The sequence below is a fragment of the Denticeps clupeoides genome, chromosome 9 (genome assembly GCF_900700375.1).
Source record: "Denticeps clupeoides chromosome 9, fDenClu1.1, whole genome shotgun sequence".
In the NCBI taxonomy this organism is placed as follows: Eukaryota; Metazoa; Chordata; class Actinopteri; order Clupeiformes; family Denticipitidae; genus Denticeps; species Denticeps clupeoides.
This window is the reverse complement of record NC_041715.1, coordinates 9326160-9349423: the sequence shown is the minus strand read 5'-3', so window position 1 is coordinate 9349423 and position 23264 is coordinate 9326160. Positions and strand designations below refer to the sequence as shown.

The following is a 23264-nucleotide window of genomic DNA, read 5'->3' as shown; positions in this document are numbered from 1 at the left end:
CTACTGTGATATTTAAAAAAAAAAAGCCAGGCAATCAAACGCTGTGAAAATTTAAAATCGTGCGGGTCCAATGAAAGTGAAAAAAAAGGTGAGCAACACCGCCACCTGCCGTACACGCCCGGACCTTCATGTATTTCGCAAAAAATACTAAATGTTATTAATTAAGTGGAAAAAACACGTTTATTTCAAAGTACAAGATATTCAGAAACATACACAAGTATAACTTGCATTTGGGTCAAACAGGACAGAGCACGGCAGATGCACTGTGAAAGAAAGAAAGATAGAAAGATAGAAAGAAAGAAAGAAAGAAAGAAAGAAAGAAAGAAAGAAAGAAAGAAAGAAAGAAAGAATGAATGAATGAATGAATGAATGAATGAATGAATGAAAGAAAGAAAGAAAGAAAGAAAGAAAGAAAGAAAGAAAGAAAGAAATGGAGCTTAAGATTCGTTACATTGCATTTTATAAAATAGTGGAAATCCATCGTGAAGAACTGAAGCAGTGTGCACACGTGAGCAGGATTAAATCGTCCTGACTGAAGAAGGGTGTGTTAGAGCTGTCGATCACTTTAAACTTTGTTTAAAATTCTTATAGAATTTTGTGTTTTAGGTGTGCCATTCACTAGCGATCAGTGGTTTCTACATTTTCTGTAATGTGACCTTAGGGAATACAGTGATGTGACATTAGTGAACACGATGAAAACCAGGTCCCCGGTTTTAAAAAAAAAAGAAAAGAAGAAGAGTCACGTACAGTCTACAAAAAGTAAGAATTATTCAAAGTGTCGATAACTTTCACTGCACTTTATAAGCAGCTTCTTAAAATACATAACAAAAAGGTGCAAATCATATAGGTTTACCTGATTATAAAACCTTCCCGAACACCAACTATATCATAAAAATACATCATGTTCCAAAAATACAAACATGAATACAAACATGTACAAGAAAGTAATATGATGATGTACTGTAGAAGGTTACAGAAGACAGGTAGAATGATATAAATACACTTTGCTCAGTGCTGATACTGCGTTAAATCGGGATTTAGAATGATCTGAACAGGATGCTTCCAGTGTTCTTCTTCTTGATTCGCATGTACTTCTTTCCATGGTGATCTGGGGAAACAAAAGGTTTCCAAGACTGATAAATAGCATTTCGTGGTTACCCCCATCTTCACTGCTACAATGGAGCTGTTTTGAAGTCTGTACCTGAAATACCTGCACTGAAAGGCTTTAGTCAGCCAAACTGCTTGATTACGCACACGTAAAATAACGCAAACCCATCATGAAAAAGGAGCCGAAATCAGGAATTTGTCATTGGAAGCACTTTGCTATTTGGGGGTTTCACATCCAATTTAGAAAGCACGTAGGACTTCAAGCGGCACCCAGAATGATCAGCCTCAAACACGACAAAACAATTTAAAGAACCATGAAGCCATAAATTGCCAAACCTAGACAAAAACTGTGCCAGTTGAGGGAAGAGTGATAGCAGCGGGATAACATATTCATCATATTACATGACTGACCCTGTCCCATTGACACCCCCATCCTCAGTGTAACGCTGTGTATGTCGGCATACAGAAACATGCACTTCTGGCGACTGGCTGCATTTCTGAATACAGTTTAGACTGATGCAAATGTAATGACCCTCATGCACCAAGATTCTGTATTATTATCAGTCTGAAACAGAACAGTTCTTTTTATCTTAATAGCTCAAACTCAACACACTTAACAACCAAACTTTTTAACCATAAATGTTGTCATTTGATACAAGGGTTGTTCTTTATGCCTCAACTCTAGGGGGCTGGTGGCCTACCAAGAACATAACAAGGACAGAATCGGTTGTAACTACACGTGTTTCCGGTTGAGGCGGGGCTTTCACACACACCAACACGATGTAAACACGCGGACAGGCAAACTCTTCATCATGCAAACAAATCAGCTGATTCAAATTATGAATACGCTGGTTTTATTATCATGGTTCCAGTTCATAATGCAAGTGGGCACAACTTTTTTTGTATTCCAGGTCTCCCTGATGTTTATTTATTTGTTACGTATTTTTGTTGATTTCAAATGTGAAGAACTTGTATTTTACAACATTCTTCCTATGTGTAATATTGTGTAAAAAATCTTTGCATGAAATTATTTACATATATTGCACATACTATTTACATGTAAATGGTTTACAAAAGCTGTTGTTAAACAGTGATTAAATGTGATTTGTCATATTGAATTTGCTCTTTTTTTCGCCCCCATTACATAGTTTTAAGATGTAAAATAAATAAGAAAATGTGTAATTCAGAACAATTAAAATAGAAAAAAATTAATTTAGGAAAAAATAAAAGCTTTCATAGGGCCCTACATGAAGCTGTAGAGCCTCCAAGTAAAATTCAGCAATTTACATGATATAGGTACCCCATAGCAAGCCAAAAGTTGGTCCTTGATTTGGTTTGAATATTCATATTATATTGTTATAAATTGTCAGTGTTCAAACATGTATGTTGTTATAAATTAAGCTTGATTCCCATTGAAAGTGCTCTGTAATATCAGCTTTTGCCGTCAAGGAAGGTTATTATAAATATACATTAGCCTAGAACCTGCTCAGCTCACTATTTTGACCTTTCAGAATCAGAGCTACACCTAGTCGTGCTTCCTGTGTATTGTTTCTTGACTATTGTCTTACATGCTGTTTTGACGGAACACTTATAAAACTGACCTTTCTTGCTTTGCCGCTTCATACCTTTCATGCACATTTTCATGCAGTGTCGTTTGAGGACAAAGTTGTTGCTGTTGCCTCCACAGCCGGTGTAGCGGATCAACTGGCATCTCTTTGTCTTGGCATTGAAAACGTATCTCCTCTCCGTACCATCACAGGTGCCCCGGTTAATCGGGTGCAAGCAAATCTCCGGGAGGAAGGTGTCTGGAGAAGAAAAAGTAGGCCATTTAGCAATAATCATTTAACAATCAAGTCCTACTCACGTTGGCAGCTGCCAGAGGAAATCCCATGACACTGGGTGCAGGATGGGGACTCCCCCGGGGCAGGGCGGCAGCCCGCCGCAGGGCACACACCCCCTTCACTCGTACCAACAAACAATTTCGAGTCAACGGTTCACATTCTGCAGGGTGCAGGATTCATCTTTCATCCTTACACCGCGGTTCCCTGTGGTGTTGGAAAATAACTAATATTTTTTTAATTATTAATTAATAGTTATTTTTTTAGTTCAACATTAAATGGCAATTTTTGTCGCTCAAATTACGTCACAAATGCCGTACATGCACATATGCCTGCCAAAGCACCGTGCATTTATCAAGCTTGTTGATGCCTTGAAATCTGATTGTCCACCCCCACTAGAGCTGGTCATCACTTAGTTCAAAAAGAGCAGCGTTTCAACATCTGAAACCTGTTGTTTGCAATATTTCAGTGATTGATTTTCATGTGTTGACATTAAGTTCATAAGTTGGCTAGCGTTAGCATAGCGGTGACCAGACCGCCTCTTTTCCCCGAACATGTCTGGATGGGTTGAAAAACTATTTTTGGCATAAATTAAATTTCACAAGCAACACACTATCCTATTTTTATACATAGCATAAAAGAATGTATGCAGTGTGATCTTCATTTTATGTCAAACGGAATTTGCGGCTACCGGTGCTTTCTCTTTTGTGGAAACCAGGACCAAGTGTTAAATGTTGCCATCCCCTGATCTAGTTAAAAAAAAAACAACCTTTGGATGGCTGGAGGAAACCGGAGAACCCGTAGGAACCTGCACCAACATGGGGAGAGTAAGCAAGGTCCACCCACACAAGGTCCGAGCCTGGATTCAAACTCACAACCAGCTAAGCAGCTAACCGCTGCGCCACCACACAGCCGATCATTATTCCTATTGACTGTAGATTTTAATATGTTCACATTCTTATAATGTTATTCATGTAAGGAATTAATATATTTGACTTGAAAGCACTTCAAGTGTCATTAAGAACTTCGGGCCCATACACCTGATCATGGAGTCCTGATCCATCCCAGCCTACACCAATTTGGCTTAATGGATCAGGACTCCATAAAACCCAGACATTGCAGCTACATTGATGTGGACACCCTTAACTTATCTATTGTGTTTGTTTTGAGTTCCTGCCTTTAAGTTTATGTTTTCCCTCGTTTCCCCTGTTTTTGGCCCTCGTGCCGTGTTCTTTTGTGTTTCCATGTCCCACTTCTGTACTACCTTCCCCTTTGCACTTGCAGGTGTGACAGCTCTACATATAAATGTGACATGACACAACAGCTCCACTGTTAATGCACTGTATATTTTCTTGATTAATGATTAATTGATTATTAATTTAATTAACTTGATTAATTTTATAATGCTAAACTGAGAAACAGTCACATAAGTATTTGCAGAAAACCCTCACTTTACTCCTCCTCTTCACCCCCCTGGTGCTGAGGCAATCTCTACATCTCCTCTACACTCTACACTCTCCCTGGTTTCCCCGTGGCTGACAGTCACACTCAGTGAATGCTGTGCATCACTGTCAGATGAATGAGGGAAGGGAAGGAGGAATGATGGCTGCAGCGCGGCCCCCGACCTCCAATCCACAGGCAAGCTGAGCGTGCAATATGCCTCACCTCATTAAATTAGGAGAAGCACTCAAATAAATCAAATGAGGTCTGGTGTAAAAACCAAAGAAAAAAAAAACCTACCTGAAGACTCCTGTCTCTCTGCCACCGCATGGGAGCCTTTTGCAGAATCATCTGGAAATAATTATATTAGTTCATTTTAACTGCAGTAACAGATGTTTTCTGACTATAATACTCTTACAAATGAACAGTCTATAATCCAACAGGAGGTTCTCACTAGGATATATAGTATATAACTGGGGACACTGAAATCTAAAGTTAAGTGAACAATCATTCTGGCCTTTCTTTTTTTTTTTCTGTCATATGTCGCTGATGTGCCAGCTACTGATCCAGGTGGAATACAGATGTTAAAGAAATCTGGAAAACTACCAGAATTTCTGATGAAGGTCAGACTGACCGATGCATCTTCACAATATATTTAAAATCAAATAAAAAGGCATTTCATTCAAATAAAAAACAATAACCCTTTTTCAAATGGCCGTACCTGGTAGAACGTGTGCTTCTTCACTGGGTTGCGTGGGTTTCTCCACATTTGGCTCCACCATGACTCTGTGTGCTTGTGAGGTATGGAGAAAGGAGTCAGCTATGAGCAGTGCTTCTGCTGAGGCCTACGCAACAGCGGCACACTGGATACACTCATTAGCATGGCCAGTAATAAATCTATAGTCCTGCGCTGCTTCTGCCGATTAACATGATGCCAACATCAATACATATGTATATGTTTAATATATTTGTCAGTACCTTGCACTCCACTATTACTGTCCCCGCAAAAAAACGTCATCTTACAACTGAAACAAATGTATGTAATAGAAAAAAACACTAATCAATATATTCTAATATTAGTATAAATATTTATTCCATCTAGTTCCTGCACTGAAAAAGTAAAACACTGGCTCAAATTGAATAATTTAATCAAACCTAATAGTTTAGCATTGCCTTATTGTGACTAAAGCAAACAAACCTGCTCTCGGTAGCCTTATAGTAAAAAAACATTTTACTCATAAGCATAAATGAGAGAGCTTAGTTTAAATGAGCAAAATAATATGTTTTACCTACTGCAATGAGAAAAAAACACATTAAACGCGGTATATTAAGTATTTATTCCTGTAGTGGTAAGGTGTTAGAAGAAGTGAATAAATGTCAATGTACCTGTTAAAATATGCGCATCTTCATCCAGTTGACTTGCTTTCTCGATATGCCCATTTGTTCCTGCTGAGAGTATTGAGAGAAAAGATGGCTTTTAAGTTATTTTCCTATTGTTATTAAACTATTATCAAGCCTTTTGCCCCAGACTGCATCAGAATTGCATGTATGATAGCTGCCGTCGTTATTTTTTTTTACATATTCAGTGTGTTTATTATTGTCTTTAATAGCTAGGCCTTGTTGTCATCCAGTTAAACAGCAGAATAAAAGTATGCCACTCCATCTGTATCTCAATTTCAAATGTGACTAAAATTTTCCTATTATATATTTTTAATAATTTGATGTCTATTTTTGAGATAACTCTAGCAGGCTTTATGCTTTCAACATTGTAAGCATCTGTGACAGCTACAGGCATTTGGGAAGGTTATGTTCAGGGTATTTTCACCATCATTATTGCCAGAGGCAATCATGTACCAGAAGACTAAAAGTACTTTAGTATAATTATGACTATAATTAGGATGAAATGCACATGATAATTGGCTTTTGATAACTTTAGTGCATTACATTTTCATATTGAAATTTGGAACAGTACATTTGCATGTTTGCATGTTTAAACAAGTCAGTAGTGAATAAAAAATTTCTGGACTGGAGGTAATTAAGTATCTTACACCAAGCCCCTCAAGGCATTACTGATATTGTTCATTGGAATTAACATGATTATTTCTGGTATGATAATTAGGGACAGTCTGCATTCAAGACAAACTCATTTCTTTCCTTTTGGCTTCACAGTAAGTAGACAACAGTGCAGAAAAAAAGTTCTACCTTACAAGATTCTATTTCCCGTCCTTGTTACTGAGTGGAACGGACTGCAAATTCCAAGCTAGTACAAACGCATCTTAACATAAATCAGCACGTCAAACATCGGACTCACATCCCGGGACTCCGGGAGCTGGGAAAGGCGCTGGTTGTGAGATATGGGACTGTACGAGGACGGGAATGTGTGAGTGCAGAGGCGATTTTCTAGTGACTGAGCAGGCACAAAGCCGTGACGTACATACGCTGGCATTTATCTTGGCACTGTTTTATCGTCTTGAAGTTGTTGGCATTCCCGAAGCAGCCTCCATAGAAGAATTTCTTGCACTCTTGGCTCTTACTGTCAAAGTAATAGCGGGGAACCAACCCTCTGCAGGGCCCCGGTTCATCTTCTAGATGGCATGGACTCTTGTTTTCTTCCCAACGGCAAAAAGAAAGAGAGAAAGAGAGAGACACACACCAAAACAATTTATCAAAGACACACACTATTATTATTAGTTTTTCACTTTTTGCAATTTTGAGACATTTATGATAATAACAGTAAAAAAATTATGTGAAATTAGTGATATAATGCTATAAACCTCACTTATGCTTTACCTGATCTTGAGTTCAGTGTGAATGTAAGGTTCTGGTATGTATGTGCAGCAGAAATATAGCTTTTTGGAACAGGGTCGTGGCTTGAATCTTTCAGGGCACAGAGAGCACACGTCATTCGCTTTACTCAGACAACGTACAATATAAATTGAATGAATCCTCTGGAGTTCTGGTTGGGAAAGTCAATACTGAGTTCCTGTGAATACTCACCTTGGCCGAGGGCTACACACACAACAACAGTGGTTAATTTTATTTAAAGGAAGCTCCAGACATGGGCTGCACATAGCTGATAAGCGACTGGACAGGGACCAGGATAAAATCAGTTAATATCCCAGCACCACTTATACGCCGAGATACTGAATTTATTTATAGACGTTAATTAAAATTTCCTTAAGTGGCTATATATTATTTTCCCTGGCATGTCTAATCCCATCGGTAAAGAGGAAATAATAAAGGCAATGGCAGCATTTCTTCCCTTTGTGTGTCATTCTATATATATAGCCTGAAATGTTCTGTGCGTTGGTGAAGAGTATCGGCTTATTACTGATAAGATTACTGGTTTATGGGTAAACCTGGAGATGCTTCTGAAGTGGAAGGTCAGACCAGTCAATACTGCACTTCTTCAGCGCTACTTGGGCCAAATGAATGCTGCGGGCAGAGCAACTCCTTCAAGTGTCACATGAAAGGAAGAATTGAATTTTGATGGTGCATTTCCTCCCATCCACGCCTCTTTGCGATAAATCACTGTCTAGGTTTGGGGCGTACTTCTTGCTCAAGGTTATGTCTGTTTTCTTGTCCAACCCCCAATGTTCAGGATTTCATCAAAAAACGTCCGTAAACATGGAAGGCAATTTTCCCAGGAGTGCTTTGAGGAAGTATGTGCATGACACACACATGCCATCAGACAAAACACATTGTTCCAAAATCACCTGCTGTATTGAGACTCAAACACTAGAGGGAGACGTCCCACCTTAGATCAGATGAACGTTCCCTTTCGGGCCATTTCGAGACTGCAGGCCGCCGAAACCTCTCTGCCCTTGTCTACGGCTTTTAATTTTCCGACCTACTTTGATTAGTAACAGCTAAAGGGAAGAAATGGCTCTCCGGATACATTGGCTGGTGATGAGCTGCTGACTCGCCAGGTAATGTGTTTTGCATCATTTGGCTTGTGAAAAGGCTGCAGTAAGCACTCTCTGTCTTAGGATGGCCTTTTGGATCCAAAAGCATATCCTTTTTCATTACAGGGTCAAGGTAAAAAAAAAAAAGCATATATAAATAAATAAATGCTGCTGCACAAGTTGGGGAAAATGTCTAAAAATTAAAGCAGACATAAAAAAAAAACAGTACATTTTAAAGAAGAAGGGTCCAGATCATGATTAATTTAATGTGATTAATATATTGATTTATTTTTTATTATAAGGAATGTGAAAATTTAACTGCAAAATTTGAAAGGCAAAGAGGGTAAAATATTAAGCACTGGGTGCTTTCTCTCCTTCACTTCATTGCTCTCATGGTTTCTACCCTTCAATGGGGGCTCCTGAGTGACCTTTCCAAAGAATTCAACTTGGGCCGGATACCCTACAGAGCAGCACTTTACTTTCCAAAGCTGAACAAAGTGCTTGGACCTCCTTCATTAAAGTCTGACAACACGTTTTGTTTGAAGAAAAAAAAAAAGAGAGTCTAGGAGTCTAGTTACGGGACATCTTTTTCAGTTATTGTGGGAACCTGTGGGAGGAGCTTGGGATGGCGGGAAAGGCGGGGCCTGTGTGACTCACTGACCGGATGGGGTAATGAGGTATGTGTCACCTCACCTCACTGCTTTACATAATTCAGGTTTTCCTGTCTAAAGGCATTTCCTCCAGCTATGTGAATTGTAATAGCGTAATAAAATGGTCAAATAATCTGGAATGTTGACATCATCCACGTACAATCTATTCCATTTGCACAAATAACCTACGCTTGCGTGTTTGTATACAGGGTAGCACGAGAAGTGTTCTGGAATGGGCAGTGTGTAATTGCGGCAAGATCAACGGCAAATAGCATTCAGTCCAGCACTTGCTCAAGTTCAGCTTTTACGGTACATTTACTATCTGATTGCAGGGTGTGGAGAAGCTTCTGACAACACGCAGTGTAAAGGTTGGCTTGTGAAATTTTATTCTGACAGGATCCCACAGTCAGAATGTAAAATGGACTGCATTCTTTGTTGTTGTTATTTTTCTTTTGCTTTAAAATCTGTCATCTAGTAATACTGCATAAATTTTGCATGAAACTAACTCACCTTTAACAACACACATTTCTTCACATTTCTCCAAGGTCTCAAAATTGTTTGCATTGCCTTGACAACCGCCGTATTCAAAGCTCTCGCAGTGGCCTGTGTCAATGTTGAAGTAGAAGCTCTCCTTTATTGCCTTGCAGGGCCCTTCGTCCTTCTTCAGGGCGCATGAGTGATGGAAAAGCCGGAGTGGAGGCGGCCCTCCGTCTGGGGGAGGGAGTGGGGGTGAGTCAAAGTCATTATTGTGCCGCACAGAGAATATCTACAAACATTCCAAGCTCATCTGGGTTCCCTGCTGGCTTCATCCTGGGCATTTTGTCATAATTGTCTGTGGTATTGAAGAGCAAATAAATTAATGACCTCCACCAGCTTATAGATGATCACATGCACAGACATGCAACTAATCAGCAAAACAAAATTCTACATTTTTATCATAAATATCACACAATCAACAAAATTCTTCTTTATGATCGTAAGTCTATATTTATATTTATATATAAACCCCAACATAGCCATACACAAAGGGAAAAAGTAGAACATGGATGCATGGTGAAACCGGTCAATCATCTCTATGAACTCCTCCTTATCATAAAATATCACAATATCATAAAAAAGGTACATGTTCTGGGGTTTGGAACTAATCACTTGCAAACAGCACGCTGAATAGCATGTCAATACTTTTTTAATGCCCTGATGACACTAGTGACCATCCCCCATGCACTTTGCCTAACATAGTATAAGGAAAACATGTTCCTTAAATACATCAACTCCCCCTTCACAGGACCGCAAAAGCATAATGTGGGGAAGTAAGGTATAAAAAGATGACAGCATAAGCCAAATTGGGACCATCCTGCTGCAACAGTAGGGCAGCTTTTGTACACACTGCGAGGAGCCTGATCTTTGTCAGTGGGGGACAGGGCAGCCTGGTACATGGTCTAGAAGATCTTGAGTGACAGCCCCCAGCCAGATGGTAGATCGCTTAGCCTTCAGCACGCTGATATTCACCTCCTGCATCTGCTACCGGCCCCACAGCCCACCATGTGGTGAGGCGCGATAGGTCATGAGTCACAGGCACGTCCCTATCTCTCCACCTTCCGGGCAGTACAGAGCAGAGCCATGGAATTCTGGGCCGGTGCCTCCTCCATGGACGCAGGCGGTGTGAGCCTTAACGCAATACCAGCGGCACACTGACTACTCCTAGAGCTTTTTTTTTTTTCAGACTACAGCATCTGATATATTTTTATTGACATTCCTCGGCCCAGGCAGATAAGCAGTCATCCAGACGGAAATTTCACAGCGGGAACAAAATTTACAAGCTGCATTTGTCCGTTGGCTCCCAGTGAAATGCAAACTTTCACTATTTTTCACTATTTTCAAACTGGCACGAAGCGCAGCACCATGCACAAAGCATGGAGCTTGTTCACTAGCGTAATCATCAACTAGTAAATGGTATCTGTATCTTGAAGAGACAATATCGACATTTTCTGTTCTGTCTTTGTCACCCAAAGAGGCTTTAAAGAGGCTTTTATAAAATGGGAGCAGCCTGATTTTAACTGCTTTTACCTGGATGATTTAAATCGCAACTGTCAATTCATCACATGCACAAAGATCATAAAAAATATCACGTTTCTTTCTGGTTTTATCCATTTAAATCACCAGAACAAATTTTTATTCTTACACTAGTGAACAAGACCCATATTTAGCACTGCGCTTATTGCCAGTTCAAAAATAGTTCCCCATAACATAATATCATGAATATTTACTGTCTGTATATGTGTACTAGGGTTATATTTTGTTGCTCTGGATGTATAAACTCAGATGGTTTACAAAATCAGGCAGATATTTTGGACGTTTGTCTTCCCAGGATGCTTCCCTGACTTTGTATCTAATAAGAATACAAAATGTGATTTAAAAAGTCTTACTGACTCAGGTAGCAGATACACTGCGCTGTGCATAAAACTCCAAACTGCTGTCTTGTTTTTGCCTATTTATTATCCAACAACGGATGCAAGAAAAGCATGTCCGTACAATACCCAAGAACAAGCCTAGTTAAAGCTCCTCATTCTATCAGAGAGGAATGGGCAGGGTGCTGCACGGATTTCTGCAGGCAGCTTTCTCTCTCTCTCTCTCTCTCTCTCTCTCTTTTTTGATAATGTCCTGAATTACCCAACCCTGATTCAATGCCAAGGTTATTGTTGATGAAGAACATGGGCAAGTCCTCCCAGGTACAGCCCACGTCCAGACACGATGACAGTCTAAGCATTACACGTAGCTCATTTTACACATATAAAAAAAATGTAAAAAAAGAGTCTGTGAACAAACGCATCTACAGTCATAAAACCATAATTAAACATTACACTAATTAAGTAATAAACGCATTTGAGTTATGTCCATGTAGTACCAACATGTCAATGAAACTATTAATTGCACAAGCAGATCTACAGTCTGACAAAACAAACAGGCATTTATTCATTTGGTGAGTGAAAAAAGAACAAAAAGAGGACTGATCTGTGGGCAAGAGCTCTGGTCCTGTCCACTTGAGTCACGTAAGCCCAGTGCCTTGATCAGAGAACAGCTAGATAAGGTCACAAACACCAAGTGTGACCTTAAATGTGACCTTTTTAAAGGATTGTTGATAGTAAAACATCAACTGAAGCCTTACGACAAAACCTGCCAATGTTTAACTCGATTAGTCTTCTGACAAATGACGCATGTTGGAACAACAGTTTACATCATACACTGGGAACCCAGGTTTTTTTTCACATTTCTAGCATGGATGGATCAAGGGTCTTTGCCCAGTTTAGAAGCCCTGGCCTAAAATAAAGGTGCTTCATATCATCATGCCCACTTGCGATACCGTAGCGAGATACAATGGCACACATATATACAGTTTAAATGGTTGAAAGGAAATGGAATTGGAAAGACAAGAAAAGAGATCAAATGCAGTGTACTCGGCCAAGAGGATTCTTCTCTTTAGTATTTAAAAAAGAAATAAAGGATTGGGTTCTGAGTTATAAAGATAATGGTATTTATAGATTGGATCCTAGTGAACCAAATGATGGTCATTTTAAAGCATTTACGTAAGACACTCTGGATAAGAGTGTCTGCCAAATGCTGACCACATGGCTAAGTGAAATCCATGTTTTTTTACCATTCAATGGAATGAAAGAATGTTGGGCAGAAAAATAAAAGGACTTTCTTAACTGAATGTAACGTTTACTGGGTAAGGCGAGTTTGGATTTATCTTCATTGAGACACGCTGTGGGGGTTGAAAGTGGATCAGCAGGGGTTAACTTGTTATTGGAGCTCCGACTGGGCCAACCATAAAACACACACACATACACAGTTTTCCCTTAAAACAGGGCCATGGCTCTTGACTCCCATCGTTTTCTATGAAGCCCTCTAAATATACAACGCTGAACTCCCATTTACTCTGTTTGTTGTTCTGTCTCCTGCAGTTTATTGGGTTCATGTGATGCTGAAAGGAGGGTGTTTATCAGTGCTGCTTCAGAGTTTCGCGTTGACTTCGCCTGCAAAATCCCCCGTCTCCCCACAGTCTGATTATCTGCTGTCTCCAAGGAGTCTGAACTTTGTTCTCCGCCGGTCTTCGATGATAGCAACAAGGGAGAGACAAGAAAATCCTTCTAGTGCAAAAACCCTTGCAAACCCACGAACAGGAAAGTCCTTCTCACGCTATTATCTGTATGTTGCAGTCCAGGCTTCAGCAAACAAAATAATCCAGTTCACCAAATTTTTCACATTCACCTCCACAAATGCGTCGAAAGCTACTCTTCGATTCAATGCATGGTCAACATTTGGTTGTACAACATGGCTTAAGTCTTAAGTGGACATAAAATTAACATAAATATAATCTAGCAGTGGTGGAGAAAAAAAGTATGCATATGTCATAAAACCACACTCTTTCAAGCGTGCATAAACTGGGTTCACTTTTCCCAATAACGTTGAATCATAGCACTTGCGGGTGTTCTCCACGAGCGATTTCATTTCTAATCTTTTTATGTACAGTACAGGCCACACCTTCTCATTCAATGTGTTTTCTGTATTTTCATGACCATTTACATTGGTAGATTCTCACTGAAGGCATCAAAACTATGAATGAACACATGTGGAGTTATGTACTTAACAAAAAGTGAAGACCTGGCCTCCACAGTCACCGGACCTGAACCCAGTCGAGATGGTTTGGGGTGAGCTGGACCGCAGAGTGAAGGCAAAGGGGCCAACAAGTGCTAAACACCTGAATCTCATCGAGAGAATGCCAAGAGTGTGCAACTGCAAAGGGTGGCTATTTTGAAGAAACTAGAATATAAAACATGTTTTCAGTTATTTCACCTTTTTTTGTTAAGAACATAACTCCACATGTGTTCATTCATAGTTTTGATGCATTCAGTGAGAATCTACCAATGTAAATGGTTATCAAAATAAAGAAAACACATTGAATGAGAAGTTGTGTCCAAACTTTTGGCTGTACTGTATGTACACCGAGAAAAGTAAGCCATAGCTGTTGTTCGCTTAATATTTTTTTTCTCATTTCAGTAGTTAAATATTAGTTTGCTCTAATTTAAGCTTAATTATGCTTAATTTTTTTTTTACTTAGTATAACTATAACGCTACAGGTTTGTTTGGTTTATTCAAGTCTAAAATATTAGGTATGGCAGATTACTTCCTTTACTACAGTATTTTAGTATGTTTTACTACAGTCACGACTGAGGGCATAAAGGGGAATGACGCGCATGATCGGGACATCTTAGGTAAAGGGATTTATTAAAGACAACAACAAAAACCAGGTGTGGTGGCCGAAAGGAAACATAAGAGAAACTTAAACCGTCCATTCCTGCTGCATTCTCCTTTTTATAACAGGGCCCTAATCATGGACGCCTAATCAGCAGCAGTTGTCCAAGATTAGAGCCCTTTTGCCAGACTGATTGGTGCAGGCTCGGAGCCCAGCAGCACAACTACGAGAAAAAAGCTAAATTTTGTTGCACAAAAACTATGCTCATAGTCCATACTCATACTGAAGTTCTTACTTTCAGAATTTTATTTATAATTTTTTATAATTTTTATCATGACATACATTAACATCTATATTCCAATCACACATGAACACAATTTTAATGTAAAACAATGCCTTATATGTGTGACTGATTTATATTCATATAATTAGGCCTTAAGAAAACATTGGTATTCACATCTCTGTACTACTGTGTGGACCTGTTTGCTTTTCAAAGTGAAAAAAGCTTCTCTTTTATATCTTCAATCATAACATTGTCTTAATTTTTATTTTCTTGTTTTCTCCATAGTGCCAGATCATCATCCCCCCCACACACACTTGACATTAGAACTGTGTCCTTCAGTAACCTTCCTCATACCCATGAAGGGCAAACTTCAAATGATTGATTATAATACAGGCTAATATCACCAGATAAAAGAAAACAATAAGATATTGTTTCACTAATATATAAGGTACACGGCAATGAAACAGAAATGCTCATCAATACATATACATCAGGAATGTGTTTAAAACCCATTTGCATTCTGATTTTAAAAGGTTTCCTCTGCAAACCTGTCTCGAACAGGCGGTGATTGCAAATACTTACTTTATCATTCAAATGCTCATAACGTCAGCTTCAGATACAGTCATTTCATTATCACAGTGTTACTTCGGCTCCTCCAAAGCACTTTCATGCTTGAATGCCACTTGGTTCACCGTATGAAATACCAATGGAGGCAATGTGATTGCTGAATCAATGTAAAGTCACGCCATCCCAGCCGGAAGGAGAGTTTCTCTGACAAGTTCACGTAACAAACAGCCCTTCAATAGCCAGGACAATCAATGCAGGGGTTATTTTTTGCTCTCTTTCAGCTTACATCAATGCAATAAAGGTCACAGTTACCTTACTGGTGAAGGGATCATTTACTCAGCCAGTTAATGACCGTGTCTGTAACTTAATCTACCTTCCATAATGGCAGTGAAATCTCCACAGCCTTTAAATGGGCCGCTCATTCCTTCATTAATATCAAAAGCTCCTTCCTAGTTTAATTACCGTTACCAGACTCTGACCAGAAGTGATTTAAGAAGCCCTTTGTTAAAAGAACAGCCTTCTCAAGCTATTGTGCGTTTTTCATTAGAAAGCTTCATTATATAACATTATTAACAGGTGGACATGGAAACCTAAAGGGGTCTAATTATTTAGTCTGGCCCCCCTGAGACAAGGCAGACTGGGGCATGAACGTCTTGTCAAGGGGGTATTCTCAAGGGGTTTGGAAATATTTTGCACGTCCATCTGAAACTGTGGGGTGTGTGTGTTGAAGGCAGCCTGCTTGAACAGACTGTCTACTGATGAGCTCCTCTGGGACCAGGCAGGAGTGTTCAGAAAAGCCCCTTCAGTCACTCAATAGTGCAAGACTTGACATAACTTGAGGGCAAGTCAATCATCTGAAGGATCTAGAGTAAATTCTATTTTACACTTTTAAAGGCTAAAGATTTTTTTTAATCATAAAACAGGACATTGATCTTATTTCAAGTTGCGTTAATCAGAATCAGAATTGTGTTTATTGGCCAAGTATATTCCTATATACAACGAATCCGATGAAGTCTCTAAAGCACAACAGTATAAAACAATGACAATATACAATATAATCAAATCTTATATACACAAAAATTTCAGATTACTGAGATCATACAGATCATGCATAAAGTGCAATTGTGATCTGGTAATAGCTCAGTTGTATAGGAGAGTGATGTCAAGGGGAAAAAAACTGTTCCTGTGTCGGCTGGTCCTAGTCTGCAAGCTTTTATATCGCCTGCCAGTTGGAAGCAGATTGAGCACTCTGTGTCCAGGGTGTGAGGGATCTGTGATGACCTTCACTGCCCTTTTCCTGCTTCTTGACAAGAACAGGTCCTGGATAGAGGGCAGGGAAACAGTCCTTTGCAGTCCACTCCTGTCCTGTTTGGTGGCTACACCAGACTGTGATGGAGGAGCACAGGACAGACTCAATGACTGCAGCGTAGAACTGGACCAGCAGCTCCTGTGGAGGACTGTACTTATTCAGTTGCCTAAAGACGTACATCCCCTGTTGGGCCTTCTTGAGGATGAAGGAGATGTTCTGGGTGCCCAGGAACCTGAAGATGTGTGACACTGGGCTGTCTGGTATGGTGAGGGGGAGCAGTGTTGAGGGACGTCTCCTGAAGTCCACTGTCATCGCCACAGTCTTCAGCCTGCACTTCCTGTTGGTATGCAGCTCGGTATGCAGCTTAAGAAGAATTTGTAACCTTTATGTTCGGTATCCATTCTGTGCATATTTGTGTAATGCATGTGCACGTTTTACAGTGATGAAACACTGCGAGTTTACATATGGCAGCCATTAGGTGTAGAATGTATTCATGTGTGCTACAAATCGGAACCGGTGGCATGACCTTAACCCTTTGTGCGCTTATACCAAGATTAGAAAGTAAAACTCTATTAACCTGTTAAACCTCACTCACACAATCTCAGCTATTTTCTGAACAAATATATCAGATCAAATCAATGATTTTATTCAATGTACAAAATCAAGTAACCATCACATTCTAATGACTAATACTAATAATAATGACTAAGCCATTATATAGTTTAGGTCCAACTATAATGATATGGATGTGTAGTACAAGTAGCTTTAATTCATGTTTAATTAATTTAATAACGATCACACCTCTTCTTAAGAATTTTTTAGAATGTTTTAACTTGACATAGATATCGCAGCTTGTCCATTTCTACATAGAGTTGGAGTTTCCCAGGAAGTCAGGAAATTCATTTTAGTGCGACTGAAAGATTAGAAATGCACCTGTGCAGTCCTAAAATAGAAAGCATCACTTCCTGTTAGTGAGTAAATTTCCAGAGCTGCTCGAGCTACTAAAACACATGCTGTCAAAGTACTTCAGCATCCTGGTGATGTTAGTAGACTTTGGTCACTTGATGTCTGAGTAATCCTTCGGAGGTGTTGCACTTTGGGTGTGTCTTCATTTCTTACAGCAGGGACTGACTGACTGACTCTGGCTTTAGTTTGGGATGCGTCTACCATGTTTACTCATAGATTAAAGCAAAAAATCTGATTGAATTTTTTTAAATAAATGCTCCCTGTCAAATGCCATTACTGAGCACCACTCAGGATCCCACCACATATTATAATATAATATACCTCAATATTTCAGTAAACAAACTGAAATATAGGTCCATACGTATCACATGCCATTTCTATACTGCCAACAACAAACAACACCTCATGGTGTTGCGGTAAGATTGCAGTGACGTATTTTCGCTAGACCAATAGAATCACAGCGGGCAAGTGTTCTTTCTGCCCCTTCAAAACACACACATGAAGCGGGAATGGAGGAAAAGCAGATCTTAACAATCTCTGAGTGTCCAGGAATATACAACACAACCATTTTGTCTTAACGGGAGCTTGGCAAACAATGCATATTTTTGTAATGGGTTTGGGTTGGTGTGTAGTGGAGGAAACTCTGGGAAGAACCCCACTGGGGGGGGTTCCATCACACTCTCTGCATCAGGATTAGGGGCAGGTGACTAACTCCGCCCACAGTATAGTGAGGTCAAAGTTCACATTTACATTACATTTATGGCATTTATCAGACGCCCTTATCCAGAGCGACTTACAGTCAGTAGTTACAGGGACAGTCTCCCTGGAGCAACTTAGGGTTAAGTGTCTTGCTCAGGGACACAATGGTAGTAAGTGGGATTTGAACCTGGGTCTCCTGGTTCAGAGGCGAGTGTGTTACCCACTAGGCCACTAGTGTCTGCAGAGGGTCACGAAGTGTTGCTTTGGAGTGTTTCGTCACACAAGACCACTCTTCAGAAACCAACTGTTTCTCAGTAACAACAGAGCCAGTCAAATGCGGAATTAATTCAACTGATTTTTTTACTACAAGCAAGGCGAAGCGATGGCACATTATATCAAGCTTTAGTATTAAGTGCAAAGTTGTGACTACTTACTATTTATAGAAATAACTTTTTCATTCTACATGATACTTTGTTTTGAAGCACTTTCTGTTGGTCAAGTCCCTTGTATTGTATTATGTGGATTGGCACCTTTGTGGAACTGGTACTGTTAGTCATGTGACCTGTAACACAAAAATTGTAACACCCAAGGGTGTGTTTTTATACCTTTTCTTGGCCCGTCTGCCAAGTTTGCCATGCTTTATTAAAGGCTTTTATATATATATATATACACACACACACACACACACACAAAAAAAAAAAACTATTTTTAAACAACATGGCTGTTATCTTTAATGAATTCTTCATATTTATACACCTTTGGTCACACCCACCATCACTTCACAACCACCAACATGCCACTGAGTGGAAATTCTAAGAACTTCTGTTCTCAGAATGAAACCTGAAAGCGCTCCTCCACTTGTGTTATTTCAATAGCTCTGATATCTTTTAGCGGTCCAGGCATGCCCTCCTTGGATGACTCATCCAGTGAGGCGATATTGAACCAATACTGCACCTGGCACCACTGAATCAATGTATTGTTCCACCAGCCTATTCCTGGGCACGCCGTCTTTCTACAACATTACTCAGTTAACCGATTTCGTGCTCTTTTATGCACTCCCCTATTTATTCACAGATCTGTTTTGTCATTGTTTTTGTCATCGTGATACACAACACTTTGCACTTAACTCATCAGACTTAGTGAGCAAGGGATGGTACCTTGTTCGCGGGGACGTCAGTGGCACCTTGGTTGTTTGGGATTTGAACCCGCAACCCTTCGGCTACAATTCCGCTTCCTTAACCGCTAGGCCACCACTGCCCTAAATGCAAAATTTAGCATAAGAACTAATTGAATATTGTGTGTTTTGGTAGCTGGTACCTTCCACACTGCCACAATATAAAAAAAAATACAGTACAGGCCAAAAGTTTGGACACACCTTCTCATTCAATGTGTTTTCTTTATTTTCATGACCATTTACGTTGGTAGATTCTCACTGAAGGCATCAGAACTATGAATGAACACATGTGGAGTTATGTACTTAACAAAAAAAGGTGAAATAAGTGAAAACATGTTTTATATTCTAGTTTCTTTGCTCTGATTACTGCTTTGCACACACTTGGCATTCTCTCGATGAGCTTCCAACAGTCATGAGTTTTCCAACATGAGTTCCCAGAGGTGTTTAGCACTTGTTGGTCCAGCTCACCCCAAAGCATCTCGATTGGGTTCAGGTCCGGTGACTGTGGAGGCCAGGTCTCCACTTTTTGTTAAGTACATAACTTCACAGTGAGAATCTACCAATGTAAATGGTCATGAAAATAAAGAAAACACATTGAATGAGAAGGTGTGTCCAAACTTTTGGCCAGTACTGTATATATACAAATGTAACTAGTCACTGGTCAAAGATGAGAAAACAGTAAGAAATAACTTAGTTTCTGTGCCACTAGCTCTATTATCTACTAGCTCACCCTCCAACACACTTTGGCCTACCTAACCTCATGTTCTGATGGCAGTCAGGGCAAATTCTGAAATGTGCCATATGCCACGTAATCACTTTTTCATGCAACCTCAGGCATTAGAGTAAAGGGGCCACATGGAAGATGAATGACTAATTAACCCCCCCCCTTTTTTTTTAATGACTAAGACAGCTCCTCTGTGATTATCTTGTTTGAAGGAACTGATTCTTTTCATACGTGGTTCCTGTTGCGGTGACTCAATTTCTCCCCTTATACAGTAGTGGAAAAAGGTTTGCGAGTCATTGACATTTTCTGTATGAACGGATTAAATATAATACAACAACACTTTATAGCGCAATATCTGGAGTACCCCATGGAATCTCGCCTTTGTTGACAATAACATGAGCAAAACCCTTTACTCAGTTGCTGATGGGTGTGTTCTACGGTTATGATGTCTTCGGTGTGTATTTTGGGCATATCACGTCTGAATGGCTGGCTCTAAATTGCATCTCGGCGCTTCAATGGGAATGAGGTCATGACTTTGGTTCGGCTGTTCGGAAATACACAATGCTTCCTGCGTGAGCCCCCCCCCCACTGCGTTTGATCTCCATCCGGGTTTATGGTCCTTTGTCATGTTGCCTTACCTGACCTACTTACCCCGACCTCCCGCAGATGCATTCCGCCCCAGAATCCCCTGATCCAATACCGTTACCTGAACGCTACATGCTTCATGCTCCTCACAAAGTACGTGCAATTCTTCCCACAATGCGTTCCTTCTGAATGCATGTTTATTTTAAATGAGCGGTATTGCTTCATTTTGTTCATTAACCCATTAATCATTGTAGTCATTAGTCTGTAAATACGGTCTTTGGACAGCAGGAACCTGCACAAAGCAATATTAATGTCCAACAGGTGTCAGTTGGTCAGGCTGGTATATCAAAGAAAATATCAAAAATGCTTATTCAAATGATTCATTCTTCACCCTTGTGGTAAATGTGTTACTGAGAGGTAGATGGAGGAAAAACGAAAGCCGCCTGGCCCGTTCGCTACTGATCAATGCCTCCGCTGTGAAGAAGATATTTTCCAGGCGCATCTGACATCACCGTCTCACAGTGTCATGGTAACCGTGCTGCACTGTGAAGCTCCTCTGAAAGGTTAACACACAACGCACGGCCTCACCACGTCTGAGACCATTGGACTTCACCTGACACAACCTCTCCTGTGCTAATTTTGCACTTTACACCAGATCCAGAACTCGGTGATCCAAGTTCAGAATATCTGCAGAACTACTTTGGCGCAAAAAATAAATAAATAATCTCTCCTTGAGACCACTAACCAACACTAGCAGAGACGCAAACACACAATACGCAGAACGCCTCTTCACTTCACATTCAAACCTTCTATCCTTTCGATAACTGTTAATACTGTTAATAATAAACGAGTTGTTAACAATCGCCTGACCCTAATCAAGCAAAAGCCGGACGGAGGTCTCCGGGGATGGGCCTAATCACGGATGCGGTACAGACACTAACAATCATCAAAAAAATGAATCATATGAAATAGAAAGTAAATAATTATTGGCAGTTTGGGACTTGAAGCCGCAACCCTTCGCGCATGTCGTTCCGCTTCCTTATGCCCTAGGCCAACGCTGCCCTGACGCAAAATCTAGCACAAAAACGAACTTTCCCGCAATAGCAACAATATATTAAAATGTGCATTTCCGGATGTACGTAAACATGTGTTTCGTGGAGATTAGCTGTCCACAGAGGCTACTGGCCCAAACCACGGCCCCCTGTACCCCACAAAAGGAAAAGCGAGGAATGCCGTGAAAGCGTGCGGATCACCTGATCTCAGACATGGCAGCTGAGATAGAGAGAGAGAGAGAGAGAGAGAGAGAGAGAGAGAGAAGGAGACAATGTTATAACGGGGTGGTAGTAGCCTAGTGGGTAACACACTTACCACAGGTTCAAACCCCACTTACTACCATTGTGTCCCTGAGCAAGACACTTAACCCTGAGTGTCTCCAGGGGGGGACTGTCCCTGTAACTACTGATTGTAAGTCGCTCTGGATAAGGGCGTCTGATAAATGCCGTAAATGTTATAGTCACTTAATGTTTACAGACACTGTTGCGCTCTTCTGGTGTGTTTCTCAAGGACATGAACTTCCTGAAACTTCCATGAACTTTCCACTCTTTATCCCCACTAACAGTGGAAAAGTCCCTAGAAGGAGAGCTGCAACAGCTTCATTTATTAATGGGTATTAAACAAAAACTTCTGGTCCTGGGGACTTGGTCAGTGGTTGCATATGAACTTTTTCAATCCATCACACCTTCCCGATGGGGAAAAGATCTTCCAGGCCCGAGATCTCCAAAAAAAAAAAAAATAGATATATAACTACTAATTAGCATAATGTGTGTTATTGATTAGTTCAGGAGACGTAACCACGACGCGGAGCCCCGAAATTCGTGGGGACCACGCGGCGGCTGCAGCCCCGAGCAACAAAAAAAAAACCCCAAAAAAAACAAAAGGCGCCGCGACGCGACGCGTTCGAGCCCCGCCGCAAAAACCTCCCCGGTTCCCGGGGAGAGGAGCGACGCGGCCACCGCGGCTCCATTACTCAACACACCGACAAAGACGAAGAGAAGAAAAACTCACCTCGGATGAAGTGGGAGTTGCAATGTCCGAGAAAAAGTGCAAGCAGTGAAAAGCCGTGGTAGAAAGAAGCCATTATTATTACTGTTCTTTTTTTTTTTATTAGTATTTTTTTTTTTTAAAGTGAGCCGAGTTGAGACGCCGCCGCCCGACCGAGGTGGGCTGCTTATGAACTTTTTGTGTGTGTTCAGGGTGGCTTTAATAATTCATGCGCGGCCCGGCCCCACGCGTTTCCGGCTCACTTTCGCCGGAACCGTGTTGATTTAATGACGTCCGTCACGGCGTAATTACACTTTATTGCCCGTGTGATGCGTTTATTATACGCTTGGGAGCATGTTCGTCCACATTCAGTTTTGCATTAAAAGTAGAATGTCTGTGAAAAAGGCCATATGTTTTGGCAAAAAAAAGGAAAAAAAAGTTAATAAAGTATCTAATTTTTTTTGTTGTTGTTGATCCTTGTTAATGAATTGATAAGAATTTGAGCCACTCTGTACCTGCGGCAAATTACGCTAAAGGAATAATGATATTTTTGGAGATGTACGCGAATACTGAAAGAATCATTTACCTCCTGTGCATGGTGATTTTGTTCAAACTTCACCAAGAGTTGGTTAATATCCTTAAAATTCAATCAATCGACTGCTCGGCAAACTACAGGCATGCTAAGCAAGTCAGAACATGACTTACACAGATAAACAGTACAGG

General features: G+C 40.4%; 1 protein-coding gene across 2 annotated transcripts; it reads right to left on the bottom strand.

Annotated features, from left to right (window-relative positions):
- Positions 1–161: 161 nt before the first annotated feature.
- On the bottom strand, positions 162–22765 carry tfpia (tissue factor pathway inhibitor a). 2 transcript variants are annotated; one of them, XM_028990910.1, is made up of 8 exons: positions 22566–22765; positions 9451–9651; positions 6824–6994; positions 5772–5831; positions 5107–5178; positions 4686–4736; positions 2733–2912; positions 162–1108 (listed from the first exon to the last, which is right to left on the bottom strand). In XM_028990910.1, the coding sequence occupies exons 1-8, from the start codon at positions 22636–22638 to the stop codon at positions 1038–1040; spliced, it is 879 nt and encodes a 292-aa protein (XP_028846743.1). In that variant the 5' UTR covers positions 22639–22765; the 3' UTR covers positions 162–1037. The 2 variants fall into 2 exon arrangements, with proteins under 2 accessions (XP_028846743.1, XP_028846742.1); XM_028990909.1 differs by having other exon boundaries at positions 783–1108; positions 5772–5834; positions 22566–22758.
- Between the last annotated feature and the right edge of the window lie 499 nt (positions 22766–23264).